Consider the following 17,033-nt stretch of genomic DNA (forward strand, 5'->3'; position numbering starts at 1 on the left):
TTCATCCTTCTGTTTATTCACATGCAGATTCTCATCCATGCTGAGCTGAAAAACACAAAATACAAGAGACACGGGTGTCTAATGTGGCCTGTTTCCTGCCCCCTTTTCAGTTCATGTTGTATTCGGCAAAAGCAATTCACTCCTTTAACGAAATATTGATGAATAATATCAAATATTCACTAAGAATACTCTGTATTCTGTTGTGTACCTCCTTTTAGATTTGAAGCTGAATCCCCCTTGTTCGCTGTGTCCTTGGCATTGAGTGTTGCTGTGCACAGCTATTCCAGTTTACAGGAGCCAATGCTGTATTTATATGGGCGCCAGCAGTAAAACATGTTGTCAAGGCGACCCCTGGAGGCGTGGCAGGGAGAGACAAAAGAGGAGCTACAGAGCAAAAGATTCACAGGAAGACAGACTGCTGTCCTCCAGACATCTCATCCCTCCTCTCTATTCTTCCGTCACTCATTTTACTGCTTGTATGTCCAGACAGTAAAAGACTCTCTGTCAGTTCTTCACCTTCACCCACTCCTGAGTCATTAAAAAATGTCAGGTGGTTACTCATTGAGGAATTTTGCGTAATGTTTTGAAATTGTGGCTTTAGAGCATTTTACTGAAGCACACATCAACACAAACGCTGCGTGGAGCGTCATTTTGTGGGTTTTCAGTGCAATCCCTGATTTTACAGTCCTAAGACAAAGACAGTGTATCCAGTATCCAGATTCTTTAATGAACTAAAAGTACAAATACCAAAAGCCTAAAACATCCATTCAAGTTGTCAAAGCTGCATTTAGTATATAATTAGTACATAATTACATAAGCAAAATGGTCTTATAGTATCAAAAGAAGTAGAAATATTCCTTCAGGGTGCTATTATTAATATTATAATGTATTAATTAATATTATATTATGATGTAATTGGTCAATGGTACTGGATTGTGTAAAAGTAAAGTGCTTCCTCCATATTTTATAAGTTCCTCATATTTTTTGCATGCAAAATCTTAACTGGAAAAGTATTTAGTAAGTGTGACTGTCAAATAAATGTAGTCAAAAGTACAATATTTCCCTCTGACATGGAGTGGAGTATAAGTATTTAGTTGTATAAAATTAAAATAGTAGAAGTACAAGACCTCTTTATCATACTTGAATACAGTGGAGCATATGGGTTTAGACGATGGATGGCTTGACAAAAGGCCAAAAAGAGTTCCATAAATTAAATCCAGATTTGAATAATCATAGTTTGATTTACATTATTTCAACAGGAAAATAAGACAATGTCAATATGTTTACCAGAAAACACGTGAGGGAAATATAAACCACTTTGGTTTGTTGATTGTTTTTATTTGAAGAAAACTGTGTAACTGTGCATTAATGTAACATTAACGACAGCTTTATTAGCCACCAGTCGTTTTTATTACTGACACCTGTGTTTCCCCGCCGTGACATTTCAGAGGGTCTTCAGTGAAAACGCCTTGTTTTGCTCTGGCATTAAATCAAATCATTGTTGCCTAGAAGAAGCCACAGTACCGCAGCTCTCTGTCACCATCCTGTGGCTTATTCTGCAAACTGTAGGGTAGTTTTCCAACTCATGGCCCACTTGAAAATGTCAAAAAATGTTGGCAGCCCCCATCCGACTCCATAAAAACACGGAGACCAAATAAATTGTTGCCTATATTGAGCACTTTTTATTTTCGAAATAAGCGCCTGTATTTTTTAAAATTAAGATATACATAGACAAACATTTTTTTGATCCCTTAGTTTGAACCAAAAATAAAAATTAATTTTAGATTTCTGAGAAAGTATACAATAACACACAATAACACAATAGTTTACCAATGGTAAGCGATGTATTATTATCTCACAGTCTATGATTATTATCAGTTTCAAAAGCTTTATAGCTGAGTTTGTGATATTAACATTATAGCGAGCAATATTAGCTCGCTGTAGCACTCGCTTGCTAGGTTTAATTTTTTCTGTTTAGGCTTAGTATCTGTGGGGATGTTACAAATTGTCTGTGTGTGTGTGTGTGTGTGTGTGTGTGTGTGTGTGTGTGTGTGTAAAAGTCGTTTCACTGTTTTGAAAAAATAATCATACATAGCTATTCACAACCTTTTAAATATTCACTTGCATCCTTTTGCAGGCCATGTAACAGTATTTTTATGTCAGTAATTTAAATTGTATGCATAAATACCATGTTTGTATAACTCAAAATGATTCATGAAGCACAATGCTCTCTCTCTCTCTCTCTCTCTATCTATTTATCTATCTATCTATGCTAGATATACCTCCTAATAGTTGTTTAACATGTCATTTCAGACGTGTGTACCAACTGTGTACCACTTAAACACAAGAGTACAGGCTACACTAGGCTGGAGGGAAATACCTGAATGAGTAAGTCCATCACCTTTCACTTTACTGAACACATTACTTCATTTTAAGATGGCAGAGAACAAAGTTTTCCTCTTAGGAAACTGCAGCAAGAAACAGAAATAGGGACTTGTGCATGACATTGTAATATTCCTTCCAGTCAACAGGATTCTCCACTGCAAACACAAAACATTTCCATAACATACCATCCTACTGCATCTTCTAATTTAACTAATGGAACTAAACCTGCTCAATTTTTAATTATACTGTTATTATTATTATTATTATTATTATTATTATTATAATAGAAGTAATAGTACTATTATTTGATACTATTAATAGCAGCAGCAGTAGTAGTAGTAGTAGTAGTAGTAGTAATTAATAGTAGTAATAATAGTAGTATTGTTAAATATGGGCCCAGGTATTCACTTGTTTAGATATGAGCGGCTTGTGGCACATCCATCAAAACAACCTCAATCCACTGTTGGCAAGACATTTGTGAGGTTGTATTAATTTCTCTAAATATCAAATCTTTATCAGTGGAATCAGTTTTATTTTTGCCTCTCGTCTTAAATTCTTAAATTCTAAAATTCTAATTTATTCAATTCCAAGAATCTATACAGTGTGATGTCATAATGTAGAACACTGCAAACGCTCTAGTTTCACTGTAGTTCAGACATTCACATTTGCAAAGTGGCAGAATACAGATGCACTTGTTTCAAGTTGCCAATGTTTTCGTAAAACTTCGCTTTACTGATCTACAACAGCGCCTGCAAGCATGTTTTGCGTCCTTCGCAGACGACAGAAGGTATACACCTGAGTTTCTTTTGTCTAAACTGTTCATTTGACTTTGTGCATCGAGAGGATCGGCACCGAATGTGGACAATCTTCAAGTTTTTTGTTACTATTTCTCTGTGAAGTAGCTGATCATGTGTCTGTGATATCTAACCATGTATGGTTTTATATCTTAGAAACAGAAGAAACATCAGGACGATGTGGAAACTGGAGACAAGCAGAGCTCCAGCCCACAGAAGAGGTAAAATAACATCTTGTAACTGTATTACTTCATATTATTTTATTATTTGTTTCTTGTGTGATGTTTTATTCAGTTTGTTAGGCATCATAGATATGCACTCACTGTTTTCAGTTATAAATATCTTTAATAAATTAATAAATTAGTCTGAACATTTCACTTGGAAAACTCTCCACCTGGATAGTGTAATAGGTTCAGTCCAGTTTTGATAGAAGTGAAGGGCATTTTGACTGCATTACAAAGTGGATTAATAATCTGTATATTCTCTTTATCACACAACAGTCTCAACATCGAGGAAAAACCACAAGAAACTGTGGTCCCCGACACTCCAGCCACTTCTGCCACCACAGTCTCTCCTCCAACTGAGACGGGACAGCCCAAAACCAAGAAGACTTCCTGGTGGCGTAGGTGGTTTGGTCATAAGAAGGTATGTTTAACAGAACTGAATATTATAAATATTAACTTTTAAACAAAATGTTGCAGTTGCTTGTGTTTGTCTCAGTTGTATTTAACAGTTTTTTTGTATTTATGCCCAACAGAAAACCAAACATCAGACTGTGACAGAGGATGTGACTGAAAAACAAAACATCCCATCATCCTCTGCCACAGAAAAGAGGTATGAGTTACTTTTACTGTTTGTCTCTGTTTTAGCTGATCAAACATTATGTTGTTGATTTCATTTCAACAACCAAGATAAAGTAGAATAACCATCTTTGTGTCTATTTATCACCAGCATCATCAAGGAGACAGAGGACGATGAGGCCGGTAACCAGGAGGAGGCTTCACCCACCCCTCATAATCCAGTTCCAGATGCAACTGAGCTGCAGCTGCAAACTGAAATCAAAGACATAGCAGAAGAAGGAGCCATTCCAACATCTTCTGCCACAGAAAAGAGGTATGAGATACTTTTACTGTCTGTTTCTATTTTGGTTGATCGAAAACATTATATTGTAGGTTTAATTTCTACAACTGGGATACAGTAGAATAACCATCTTTTTGTCCATTCATCACCAGCATCATCAAGGAGACAGAGGACGGTGAGGCCGGTAACCAGGAGGAGGCTTCACCCACCCCTCATAATCCAGTTCCAGATGCAACTGAGCTGCAGCTGCAAACTGAAATCAGAGACATAGCAGAAGAAGGAGCCATTCCAACATCTTCTGCCACAGAAAAGAGGTATGAGATACTTTTACTGTCTGTTTCTATTTTGGTTGATCGAAAACATTATATTGTAGGTTTAATTTCTACAACTGGGATACAGTAGAATAACCATCTTTTTGTCCATTCATCACCAGCATCATCAAGGAGACAGAGGACGGTGAGGCCGGTAACCAGGAGGAGGCTTCACCCACCCCTCATAATCCAGTTCCAGATGCAACTGAGCTGCAGCTGCAAACTGAAATCAAAGACATAGCAGAAGAAGGAGCCATTCCAACATCTTCTGCCACAGAAAAGAGGTATGAGATACTTTTACTGTCTGTTTCTATTTTGGTTGATCGAAAACATTATATTGTAGGTTTAATTTCTACAACTGGGATACAGTAGAATAACCATCTTTTTGTCCATTCATCACCAGCATCATCAAGGAGACAGAGGACGGTGAGGCCGGTAACCAGGAGGAGGCTTCACCCACCCCTCATAATCCAGTTCCAGATGCAACTGAGCTGCAGCTGCAAACTGAAATCAAAGACATAGCAGAAGAAGGAGCCATTCCAACATCTTCTGCCACAGAAAAGAGGTATGAGATACTTTTACTGTCTGTTTCTATTTTGGTTGATCAAAAACATTATATTGTAGGTTTAATTTCTACAACTGGGATACAGTAGAATAACCATCTTTTTGTCCATTCATCACCAGCATCATCAAGGAGACAGAGGACGGTGAGGCCGGTAACCAGGAGGAGGCTTCACCCACCCCTCATAATCCAGTTCCAGATGCAACTGAGCTGCAGCTGCAAACTGAAATCAAAGACATAGCAGAAGAAGGAGCCATTCCAACATCTTCTGCCACAGAAAAGAGGTATGAGATACTTTTACTGTCTGTTTCTATTTTGGTTGATCAAAAACATTATATTGTAGGTTTAATTTCTACAACTGGGATACAGTAGAATAACCATCTTTTTGTCCATTCATCACCAGCATCATCAAGGAGACAGAGGACGGTGAGGCCGGTAACCAGGAGGAGGCTTCACCCACCCCTCATAATCCAGTTCCAGATGCAACTGAGCTGCAGCTGCAAACTGAAATCAAAGACATAGCAGAAGAAGGAGCCATTCCAACATCTTCTGCCACAGAAAAGAGGTATGAGATACTTTTACTGTCTGTTTCTATTTTGGTTGATCGAAAACATTATATTGTAGGTTTAATTTCTACAACTGGGATACAGTAGAATAACCATCTTTTTGTCCATTCATCACCAGCATCATCAAGGAGACAGAGGACGGTGAGGCCGGTAACCAGGAGGAGGCTTCACCCACCCCTCATAATCCAGTTCCAGCTGCAACTGAGCTGCAGCTGCAAACTGAAATCAGAGGTGTAGCAGAAGACGGAACCAGTCCATCATCTTCTATTACAGAAAAGAGGTATGATATACTTTTACTGTTTATTAACATCTCTTATTTTCCACTTATCCTCAGTTGTAAACTTCATCTTGCCGCTGATTTCACCCTCAGTTTCATGACTGTGACTGGACCATACAGTTGAATCACCACCTTTGTCCCTTTATTACCAGTGTCAATGCCATCAAGGAGAAGGAAGACAGAGAAGGTGTTGTCCAGGAGGAGGCTTCACCAACCCCTGAAAAGAAGAAGAAGAAGAAACCTTGGTGGCGTCGTTTGTTTTCCTTTTGTCGTAAGGTAGGCCCACAGAGTGTTGCTGGTATTACCAGCTGACCAACAGTTCCAGTAACATGTGGCATCTGCATATCACGGCTGCATTTAACATTTTTTGTTCTTATTCCTAAAAGAAAAAGGTGATTCCCATCGAGACCAATGTAGGAGCCGAGGAAACGACTGAAACAAAGCCAACGGCGACTGGACATGGAGGGAGTCTGCAGAGGAAGACCGGCCCACATACGAAAATCTCTGGAATCTTTGCAGAATTGAAAACTCTCTCCAGACAGGATCTAGTCTGCCTCGGGTAAGCACTGGCAAAGAAACTCAAATACACACAATGAATGTGTATATATTGTTTTTATATTAAGCGTTCGTTCAGTATGAATCTTCATCTCAAATTACGCATACGGTGAAGAAAACGAGCTCCAATCTGACTTTCATCCTTGTTGTGGTTAAGGTTCCCCAACCTGGCGCAGACTTGTTACATGAACTCGACTCTGCAAAGCCTCCTGACGCTGACTGATTTCGTCCAGGAGGTCCACAACCAGGAGGAGGTGTGGAGATCTCACCCACACGCCGAGATCATGAGGTACAGCACCTTACACACACTCACACAGACGCCATCATGCTTTGGTTTGTCCGTTAATGATTCAAATCAACATGAAATAAAAACAGCTAAAAAAACACACCCTCTTCTCTTGACTTCTGCTGTTTCCAGAGCTTTTGTAAAGGTTGGGGTCTGCCGCTTCAGCAACAACAAGGCAGAGAAGAAGAGTGTTCTCGCTTCGTTCAAACACACTGTCGCTGAGTACAACTCAGAATTTGAGGACGATGACCAGAAAGTTAGTAAAACTTTTCAGTTACAATAGACAGCACAGAACCACACAGACCTTTTTAAAACTAGTTTCACATTTTCTTTGAACTTCCACCTCTAACACTTTCTGTTGTGTATGTTTCTGTGCAGGACGCCCATGAGTTCCTCAGCTGTGTGCTGGACATGCTGAGGTCTCTGACGTCTGACTTACAGACAGCAGAAGGCGATATAGGGATCAGGTACACCTGCCCCATCAGTGCTCACATCGCCTTCCAGATGTTGAGCACCAGGACCTGCAAAGGGTATGAATACACTGCCACAGACATTTCTATTCTTAGGCTGTAGAGATTTCTCATGTTGACCATGTATATGAACATGTTCTGTGGTATAAAACCTCTGATCTAGGACGCGTTGTCATGGATTCTGTGACTTTTTTTTCATTCAAATGGTCCCTTTCTTCTGCAGATGTGGTATTCAATCAAAAAGGGAGGAGGACCATGTCAACCTATCCTTGGACCTGGTGCCTGGAGGCTCAGTGAGCCATTGTCTGCAGGATTACCTGAAAGTAAGAGTCAAATATTTACTGAGTTTAGTTTGATTTCAACCCCAACACACTCCATCCTCACAAAAAATGATTGTTTGTGTCATCCATGAAGAAATTTAAACTAAACCCTGCTTCTTCCTGTTCCCTGCTGCAGGAAAACCGGTTGGATTATCACTGTGAGTGTGGAGCTGAGGAGTCAACACAGCAGAGTTCCTTCTTTACTCTGCCAAAGTGAGTAACATCACATCCATCACAAATGGCCTAAAATCTGACCACAGTGCAGTCAGGTGTCTCCCTCTGTCAGCTTGTGATCTAACTCTCTTCTCCTCCTTTTTCCTGTTAACAGCGTGTTGATCCTCCAGCTCAAAAGATTTAGATTTACCCGCTCGTTCAATGTGAAGAAAGTGACCAGCCCTGTGGTTTTATCGAGGGAGCTGGAGGTGAATCTGAATTCGAGCTGCACCAAACAGGTAAGGATGATGTTCAGTAAAGAAATGGCACATTTTATTTGTTCCACATGGACACTTCTGTACTTTGACACAGAAACCAGCCTGTTAAACATACAGAACCTGGTGTGGTCAAATGTCTGTGCGTGTAGCTAACTGTTGCTAACTGTGCTCTTTTCTAGACTAAGACTTGCTACTCTCTGGTCAGCATCATCAGCCATTTGGGCTCCACAGCTCATTCTGGTTAGTGATTGGTTGTGTGTGACAGACACACATGTTGAAAATTAGTCAAGGTTTATGAATCCACCACCTTTCACCATGTGCCACTAACAAGTGTGTCCTCTCCTCTCAGGCCACTACATCTGTGACGGTGCTTACCGAGAGCCATCAGGAGACTTGACAGACAGTTGGTTGACATACAACGACAAGGACGTCAGTGAGACAACAGGCACCAAGGTCTGTCAGCAAAGGAAGAAATCAGCCTACCTGCTGTTTTATGAAAAACGGGTAAGAGAATATTGCTGTACAAATCTGTTTTTGGCTAGTTGCCCCCAGAGCAGGGAATAAGAGATATAACATGACTTAAAAACTCTAAGTGAAGATAACATGGTTGGAGTGCCCCCCACCCATCCACCCTAACCCCCCTTAACCTAACCCTGCACGTACAAATACAGTCCCTCAAGCACAGGCCTGCGACAAGTGTGACGTTGATGTGCTCACAACTGCTCAACACTTCGCACGTTTGTCAAGTTGACTTTTGAGACTTTCGAGTTGGGGACAGTGGCTGATGTCTGACAGGGACAGTCGGCCACTGTCCCAGACTCATCTGTCTCAAAAGTCAACTTGATTACTTGATTAACTAACTAGTGTTGAGCAGTTGTGAGTGCAGCTGGAAGGGAGGGCTTGGATGGTCAAGCTTGCGCTCATCTCAGCCCCGTGCTCGTGGGAAGGCATTTGTGCGTGCAGAGTGGATATTACTATTACTATTTTTACTTTTACAATCAACAGTGAACAGTATATACAGCTGTTCCTGGTCTCTCCGGTCCTGTTCAGACCTGGTATTAACAGAATGCATTTGAGATCTGATTATAGACCATATTCACATGGCAGCCAGTTTCCTCTGACATCACACTCAGGGTGGGAAGCCATTTCAATTTCTGATTAAAACCGGTGCAAGAATGGCGAAATGGTGGAAAAAACTGATTTATTTACCACCAGTTTCATTTGACCAAATTGATGAATGTGAAAATGTTTATAAACATGTCAGTTTTCCTATGTTTATATGAGTTACGACCTGTGTGATGTCAGAGGAAAATGGCCGCTGCGTGAATATGGTCTATTCAGGCCACGTTTGGAGGTGGTCTGGGCCACATGTGGCCACATTTTTTTTGCAGTGTGAACACAAATGTGAAGGACTGCCTACTCTACTGACATCTTCTGCCACAGTCTAATTCCCCCCCCTCACAGTTTCATTATGATAACAGAAAATATTTTACTATTTCTAATTCCTAAAACCTTATTCCACTGCAAATCTGTGCGCAGCGCATTGATTCGCTCAACAGAATACATACAACAAACATACACAGACAACGGACCGGTTAGATTGGCTAAAAACAACACTGCATACCTGTTTATTTGCGTATGACGCAGGGAAGTGAGATCCAATCACAAGTGGTTACTTGAAACGCCCATTTTAAAGCCAGGTGTGAACAGACGTACTTAAAGCTGACCACTTGTGATTGGATCTGAAGATGCATGTTAATACCAGGTCTGAACTCTTTCTCCTCTCATCCCAACAGGTCGAGGCAGACGGCCGCCCACGCTGAGTCCGGTTCTGTCTGAGGTTTCTTACTGTTAAAAGGGAGTTTTTCCTCCCCGCTGGCGCCAAGTGCTTGCTCTTTGTGGGAATTGTTGGGTTTTTCTAGAATAATGGAAGCTCTTAAGTGCCTTGAGATGTAATGTATTCTAATGTATATTGTGATTTGGTGCTGTACAAATAAAATTGAATTGAATTGAAATGCTCCCTCCCTTGAAATGCTTTTTCCTCATGGATGCTGTTCACGTGCATGCACCTGATTTTATGTGCGTGTGCGTTTTTGACATTTTACTTGTCATAGTATGTAGTCACAGCATGAGTCTGAAACTGAAGCAAAGAAAGAATTCAGCCACCAGTCACTATTATTGACACCTGTGTTTTCCTGCTGTGACATTTCAGAGTATCCTCAGTAAAAAAAGGCCTGTTTTACCCAGGCAGGAGAGTCATTGCTGCATCAAAGCCACAGTACTGCAGCTCTCTGTCACCATCATGTGGCTTATTCTGCAAACTGTACTCTGCTACTTTATCCAGTATTCATTTATTTGTAGTGATGATGTTCAAGGTAAAGGTATGAAATCTAAAAGGTACGTTACAAATATCCTTAAAGTGTTATGATATAGATGATGGGACTGAAAATGAAGGTTCACTTAGGTTTTGTTTTACCCACACACCTCAGGTGTTTTGTAGCATTGTGCTTTCTTAGGGTTTCTCTGCTGCTGCGCAGTTTTATACCCAGTTTATTTATTTATTTACCCTCAACAATTTCAACCGGATTAAAAGATATACTTAAAATCAGTCACATTAAGTGTGGTTCTTACACAGTAAACCCGTATTCATGTTATATTTATTTCAGAAACCTGTGCTAAAGATGATAGTAAGACGTCAGAAATCAAAAAGCTTGGAAACCACTTGTGTAATCTTTAACAAAGCGTTGTATTTTAAATGCTTGTTATATTTTCCATTGTCTAAAATCTTACTAAACTAAAGCTGTCATATAAATGTAGTGGAGTAGAAGGTATTCTTCCCTCAGAAATGTGAAGGAGAGTGGCAGTATAAGTGGCATAAAATGGACCTCAAAACTGTACTTAATTGCAGTACTTGAGTAAATGTACTTATTTACCCTCCATCAATGCCTGATGCATTCCTGCCTGTGCTGAATGCATAGCCCGGGGCCTCAGGATCAAGCTGGGACATGCACGGATTCCCAGCAAAACATCACAAAGTGCCTCCACTTTGCTGCCCTCCAATGCTGAACACGAGCACGCACACTCCTTTAAACTGTGGATTATTTAGAAAAAAAAAAAAAATCAGAGCTCAAAGAGACTCACGGCGAGTGCCGCAACGACGCCCGGCAGCTCGGTAACTGCGGGGTGTTCAGCCGAGCCGGCGGCGCAAACGGAGGCAAGGTGAGGGCTGCACTTCTGCTGTTCGTGCCTGTGGTGGTGCTGAACTCCAGGCCCTGCGCTGAAATGGGCGTGGAGCTGCTCTCAACAAGAGAGGGAACGGAAACAGTGTGTGAAAAAAAAAAAAAACAGTCCACGTTGTGAGGACGGCAGCGGCAGTCCACAGACGCCCGGTGACCGCGCAGTAATGTGACGGACACGGAGCGCCAGGTGTGTGCGGGCAACGCCAGAGGTTTCCCCCCGTGTTTAAACCGGCAGGTAAGTTTAGGTGAACTACCGGACGCACGGCGGCGTGTTACGTCAACATCCCGACTTCAGCTCGTTTGTTTTTATTCACCAAAAGCCGATTAAAGTGGCCACGGCACTGAGGTATCCTGTGCTGAGGTTCATTTCCTTTTTAAAAATTCAAGTGTGGAGGCGTCGGTTGCCATTTGTATCAGTTACAGGTAGATTAAGTTGATTAAAATAAGTGTAAAAAAGAAAGTGAAGTAAAACTGCGCCAAACGGGCTTTAATTAGCGTCTGTTACATTATATCCATAGTGGTGTGAATACCTTTTTGCCTGCAAGTGTGAACACATGTTGATGCTGCCAGTTCTTCATGAACACACCATCAGTCTCCTGCCTTAACAACTGAGGACTTTAATGAAGTGTTTGTTTTTTTTAACTAAACATTTAAATTAAATGCTTCTATAAGTGTGTTATCCTTAAAGCGCTATTTGATGTGAAGGTTTGCAGTATTTCACCAGGTAACATGCATTGTAAAACTTCTACAGGTATTTTTTTCCCCCCCTCTCAAACCAGGAAGGGAATGCACGCATCGGACTTCGTTCAGAGTTGATTGGCAGTCGGATGTGCAGAAGCGTGTGGTACAGTAGGTGTCTGTGTGTGTGTGTGTGTCTCTGTGTGTGTGTGTGTGTGTGTGTGCATGCATGCATGGGCGTGCTTGCTGTGACTCACTCCTGTCTGGGCATACCTGAGCTGCTGCAGAAGGCACTGCCTGGTGGGTGTAACACTAGGCACTCACCTCTTCTGTGCTGGCAGCCTCACTTTCTGGATACAGTTGTTGTTTTGCTCCAATAAACTGCTGTCGTATTGTATGGGAGCAAGTTGTGCCCATTTTCTCCGTGTTGCTGCGTGTGTTGCCTCCAGTGGTATCTTTATGTCTGCAGGCACACCACTTCATACGTACCCATGCCCATGTGGTGTGTGTGTGTGTGTGTGTGTGTGTGTGTGTGTGTGTGTGTGCGCGCGCGCGCAGGCTGTTTATCTCGTGAAATTCTCTTTTTGCTCTCTGCTATTGATCTACACTCTGTGGGCTTTGACACTGGCCAGTAGCTGCGGATCAAAACTCCTATATCCAGCCCTTAACAGTGTTTGTTGGAAGTGTGTGCTCTGTAGTGTGTAGTTTGTCTGGCGTGCAGTTGTGTGAGTGGGTGTTGAAGCGCTAAAAGGCAGAGATGTGGAGCAGGCCAGGTCAAATGCGCGAGAAAGCTTTGGCGTGTGCCTGTGCTGGATGTTGGCCAACACAGGTCCCTGCATGTTACCACTGCAATACACAGCCGGGCTGGTCTGGTAGACTGTACAGGCCTCTGTTGTGAGGACTTAATAGAGTCGTGTGTTGAGCAGGGACTTCAAATTATGCCCCTGCATGCTCAGTTGCTAATAATGCAAAGGAATGCAGCAGGTAAGGTGTGATGTGTGTGTGTGTGTGTGTGTGTGTGCTCACAAGATGAAATGTGTTCAGCATCTGAACATACATGAGCACAACTAACGTCAGAGAGGAAGAGATGCCGTGTACTGGGTTCATATGTAAAATCGCGACAGGAACAGAGGCAGTTTCTGTTCATGTTCATTCTGTGAACTGCTAGTAAAACACTCAAATGTATATGCATGCCACAAGATTATATTTACTTGAAAGCAGAAGTAACACTTCATGTCCCCTGCACACTGTACTAAAAGAAGAGAAGTGGACATGACAAGGTTTTGATGATGTATCTTCCTGTGAGTTTCAAGTGTGTGTGTGTGTGAGTGTGTGGGAGATAGAGAGATGGTGATAGATATAGAAGTAGAGCTTGACTCTGAAGAGGTGGTGAGAAAGCATCAACAAACAGACTTTCAACAACAGCTTTCCATTAGTATGGTTGTTATATGTTGCTATGCAGTGAGCTGCAATGTAAAGTGTGAATTTTAAAACTCTGCTGTGCTAAGTGCTGCAAAAAAAAAGGGTTCTAACAAAGATGTGAGACGTGTCAGCTGGCCTTTCACTTTTTTTTTTTTTCAGACCTTGACATTGGTCTCTTAACAAAATGGCATGCTATTTCATCATAGCTATTGCTGTTTCCTGCTGTTTCATCCAGGAATGGTGTTGCAAATGTGGGTCTGGTTATGTGTGTGTGTGTGTGTGTGTGTGTTTACTCACTTGTAGTTGAATGTACACTAAATGCATCTTGATATTTCTAGAGTAAGCTTAAATGAATAGACACTGTGAGAGTGCTGCAAAGAGTACACGAGAATATCAATACCACACGAATGCCTGTGTGGTAAATATTAAGCTATAGCCAGCAGATGGTTATCTTAGCTTAGCATAAAGGCTTACAGTCTTTATGCTAAGCTAAGATAAAATAATTGTCTTCCAGGCTTATTTAATGGAGAGATTGGCAGTTGTATCACTCTTTTCATCTAAGTCTTGATAAGAAAGTGAATAAATGTATTTCCTAAAATGTCAAACTATTCTGTTAATGAGGATATATTTTCACCACTACAGATGATAAATGCCATCAATGTGATATTTAGAGCTGAAATTCAACCCTTAAATTTTCACCTGCAAGACTTCCCCTAAGACAAAATCAATATCCACTTTGGATAATTTGGACTTGTAGAAAAATGAATATCACTGGAGCCTAACATACATTTTAAATTATTCCTGTTAGAGTTAATGGATCTTTCAAAGGTTAATAATCCTGTCTATGGTGCAGGAGTGGAGTCATCTTTAGTAAAAGATTAAATTATGTTTGATGGTGCATGCGGCTTCCTAACTTTACAGCATTTTTCTTCAACCATCACTTATTTTTTTATCTGTTTTTGTATCTTGGTTTCAAGGCTGGATCTTCGAAGGGTCTTCCTGATGTGGCAGATGTGGAATTAGAGCACCATGTTGGAGCCTCCAGACCCCAGCCAGGAGATAGTGGAGTGGCTGTCCACCCTCCGCCTTTCCCAGTATACTTCATGTTTCCAGCAGGGAGGATACCAAACACTGGAAGACTGCAATGACCTCACAGAAGAGTGCCTCCTGGAGCTTAAAGTGTTTCCAACAGGCCATAGGAGGCGCATCCTCCGAAGTTTGGAAGCACTAGGAGTGAAGCCTCAGAGCGGTGGTGAGGATGAGGAAGAAGAGGAAGATGGAGGGATGGAGAACGGGAGGCGCCAGAGGAAGCCGGTGCCACACCCGAGGCATATCTTTCTGAAGGACAGAAAGAGGGTGACTTCATGTCAGCACCATCAGTCAAAGGAGAGGCAGGAACATGATTTGGAGGGGAGTCAGACTTTACCTCCAGGAGCAGGACTGGGGACAGAAATGGAGGAAAGATACCTCTGCCCACCTCAACCGGCCCCACGTGATCCCCAGAACATCCGGACATCCATGTCTGTACATACCAGCATCCCTCCTTCTGTGTCCTCCAGCAGCAGCAGTGAGTCCCTCTGCATTTCAGAAATGCCTTCAGACTGGGAAATTTACTCAGAGGACCCCTCGCTGTCAAGCACCGACTCTGTCCCCTGTTCTGCTGAAATACCCTACCCAGCGGTGACTGAGGACAATGGGTGTTTTCACGGTGAAATGGTGGAAAACACCATCTATGAGGCACAGCCCTGTTTTAAGGTTCCTGCGGGTCCACGGCTCACTCGTTCCTACAGGCTGAGGCACCGGCCTGTTCCTGAAATCCCACATCAGACATTACCATCATTTCAGGACAGGTAAGGGCATGTTAAAGTTAAAGACTTATTAGTTTCTTGCTGAGGCATAGTTTTGACATTTGGGGAAAAATGCTTTTTCACTTTCCTGAGAATTGGATTAGAAGATTGATACTACTCATGTCTGTATGGTAAATATGAAGCTACTGCGAGCTGCCAGTTTGCTATAGGAAGAAACGGCTAATTGGGTCTGTCCAAAGGTTACACAAGCCACCGGCCAGCACAGTTCTCACTAAGTAACATGTTAATTCAATCAGCACGAAAAACACAATTGTCCAATTGTCCACAAAAGTCCAGAGTCAGTCTAGCTTTTTCCCCTGTCTGTAGCCTTTCAGTGCTAAGCTAACTCATGGTTGGTTGTGGCTTTGTATTAGTGGTACCAATATTCTCTCAAGTTCAACGGGTTCCCACAGGTTCTTGATGTCTGTGAAAGTTTGTGAATTTAAAGACAAAAATTCATGGCCTTAAAAGTTTATGAAAATCAACATAAATGGACATGGATCGTTAAAAGTGCTTTAATTTGTTTTATCAAAAGTCTCTGTCCTGTTGCTCAGCTTACACAATATTGTTTTGCGGTGCTGTGTTAGAGAAGGCAAGAAACCACATATTCTGCCATCACTGTAACACAACACAATTGAGAAATGTTCCCATTCAAGCATCAAAGTTTAAGAGGGCGTGGGAAATCTGGTTAAAAGGGCCTAGTACGTTTTCTTTGCTGCTGAATGTGGTTATTTGTTCGAAGTCAGTGATGGTGGTAATGGCCATTTGCCAAGAGTTTCAGCCATTGTTGTACAAGATAAGAGGTTAGGATATGCAGGGCTAGCAGGTTAGCATGCTAACTTCAATAGAAGAAAAGAAGTGACAGGTTTAGAAGAAAAACAAGAGTTAAAATTGGTGTAGCTTTCCACTGCTGGAGATAGCTCTTGGAAAGTAAAGAAAAATTAAGTAAGTAGAGGTTGAACTCGCAATGTTTCTTCTAGACTGATCACTAAACAGTTGTTAATGCTAACGTTGGACATGTAGCAATAGCAGAAACTTACAGAAGGCACCATTTACTCTCAGCAAGCAAGTGTATTTCCCATTGTTACCTTTCGACAAAGCCAAGCTAACTTTCTTCTCATTTCCAGTCTTTGTACTAGACTAAGCTATCAGCTTCTGGCTGTAGCTTACTGTGCAGACATGATGGTGTTTTTATGTTTTGGCTTTTGTCCGAATTAAACAAACAAGATGAAGGTGTGTTAAAGTGTTAAAAGTGTTAAATTCGTGATCTTAAGAGGTGCTGGAAGGCAGATTTAAAAAAAAAAAAAAAATCTTTTGACAGAACCAGGCTAGCTCTCCCCCTGTTTTCAGTCTTTTTGCTAAGCTAGGCTCTTGCTATAGCTTCGTATTTACTGTAGGCATATTTTCCCAAAATGTTAGACTGTTTCTCCCAAGGAGTAGGAGTGAGTCATTATGCTAACCAGCTGCTAGTTTTGGCTTCACATTTATCGTGAGATGTGATAGTGGCATTGATTTTCTCACCTAACTCAGCAAGAAAGTGAATAAGTGCATCTCCCAAAACTATTCTTTTAAGCATAAAGTTTGACTTTATGAAAGTTCTGAAAACTCGTCACACAAGTTAGAACAGCACAGTGGAAAGCACCTGGAGAAATACACTTGTATGCTGCCATGGCATGAATGAATTTTTCGCTTTGCATTCAGATTTACACGATGGAGAACCCGAGGCCTCTAATTTCATATTCAGTTCTCTATTCCACGTATATTAATATACATTGTTGAACTTTTGAACTGTTTAACTAACTGTAAGGGT

The 17,033-nt window shown here is 41.5% G+C and overlaps 2 protein-coding genes across 9 annotated transcripts in view; both read left to right on the forward strand.

The window, feature by feature from the left end:
• Positions 1-3,015: 3,015 nt before the first annotated feature.
• LOC139606769 (uncharacterized) lies at positions 3,016-10,050 on the forward strand. 3 transcript variants are annotated; one of them, XM_071459109.1, is made up of 22 exons: positions 3,016-3,172; positions 3,336-3,400; positions 3,680-3,824; positions 3,937-4,013; positions 4,131-4,292; positions 4,412-4,573; positions 4,693-4,854; positions 4,974-5,135; positions 5,255-5,416; positions 5,536-5,697; positions 5,817-5,978; positions 6,128-6,251; positions 6,362-6,534; positions 6,688-6,819; positions 6,949-7,072; positions 7,195-7,346; positions 7,510-7,609; positions 7,743-7,819; positions 7,935-8,058; positions 8,217-8,277; positions 8,387-8,541; positions 9,834-10,050. In XM_071459109.1, exons 1-22 carry the CDS (start codon positions 3,143-3,145, stop codon positions 9,858-9,860), a joined length of 2,700 nt encoding a protein of 899 aa, XP_071315210.1. In that variant the 5' UTR covers positions 3,016-3,142; the 3' UTR covers positions 9,861-10,050. The 3 variants fall into 3 exon arrangements, with proteins under 3 accessions (XP_071315210.1, XP_071315211.1, XP_071315212.1); XM_071459110.1 differs by lacking the exon at positions 5,817-5,978; XM_071459111.1 differs by lacking the exon at positions 4,131-4,292.
• An 899-nt stretch (positions 10,051-10,949) lies between these two features.
• The window catches only part of arap2 (ArfGAP with RhoGAP domain, ankyrin repeat and PH domain 2), a 118,805-nt gene continuing 112,721 nt past the window's right edge, over positions 10,950-17,033 (forward strand). For 2 of the 6 annotated variants that reach the window (XM_071459106.1, XM_071459105.1), the window contains exons 1-3: positions 10,951-11,511; positions 12,056-12,125; positions 14,354-15,226. In XM_071459106.1, coding sequence (XP_071315207.1) covers positions 14,406-15,226 — 821 coding nt within the window. In that variant the 5' untranslated portion in view covers positions 10,951-11,511; positions 12,056-12,125; positions 14,354-14,405. Of the gene's footprint in view, positions 11,512-12,027; positions 12,126-14,353; positions 15,227-17,033 lie in introns of all 6 variants that reach the window. The other 4 variants (XM_071459103.1, XM_071459102.1, XM_071459107.1 and 1 more) reach the window with 4 other exon arrangements.

Source organism: Trachinotus anak, unplaced genomic scaffold (assembly GCF_046630095.1).
Source record: "Trachinotus anak isolate AG129_WGS33_773 ecotype Australia unplaced genomic scaffold, CSIRO_AGI_Tana_v1 ptg000023l, whole genome shotgun sequence".
Taxonomy (NCBI): domain Eukaryota; kingdom Metazoa; phylum Chordata; class Actinopteri; order Carangiformes; family Carangidae; genus Trachinotus; species Trachinotus anak.

Excerpts from the sequence above, each read along its gene's own strand:
- LOC139606769 (XM_071459109.1), top strand. The coding sequence starts at position 3,143 with ATGTTTTGCGTCCTTCGCAGACGACAGAAG. Across the intron at positions 7,073-7,194 it reads TTGAGGACGATGACCAGAAA|GACGCCCATGAGTTCCTCAG; the intron begins GTTAGTAAAACT and ends GTTTCTGTGCAG. Across the intron at positions 7,347-7,509 it reads AGCACCAGGACCTGCAAAGG|ATGTGGTATTCAATCAAAAA; the intron begins GTATGAATACAC and ends TTTCTTCTGCAG.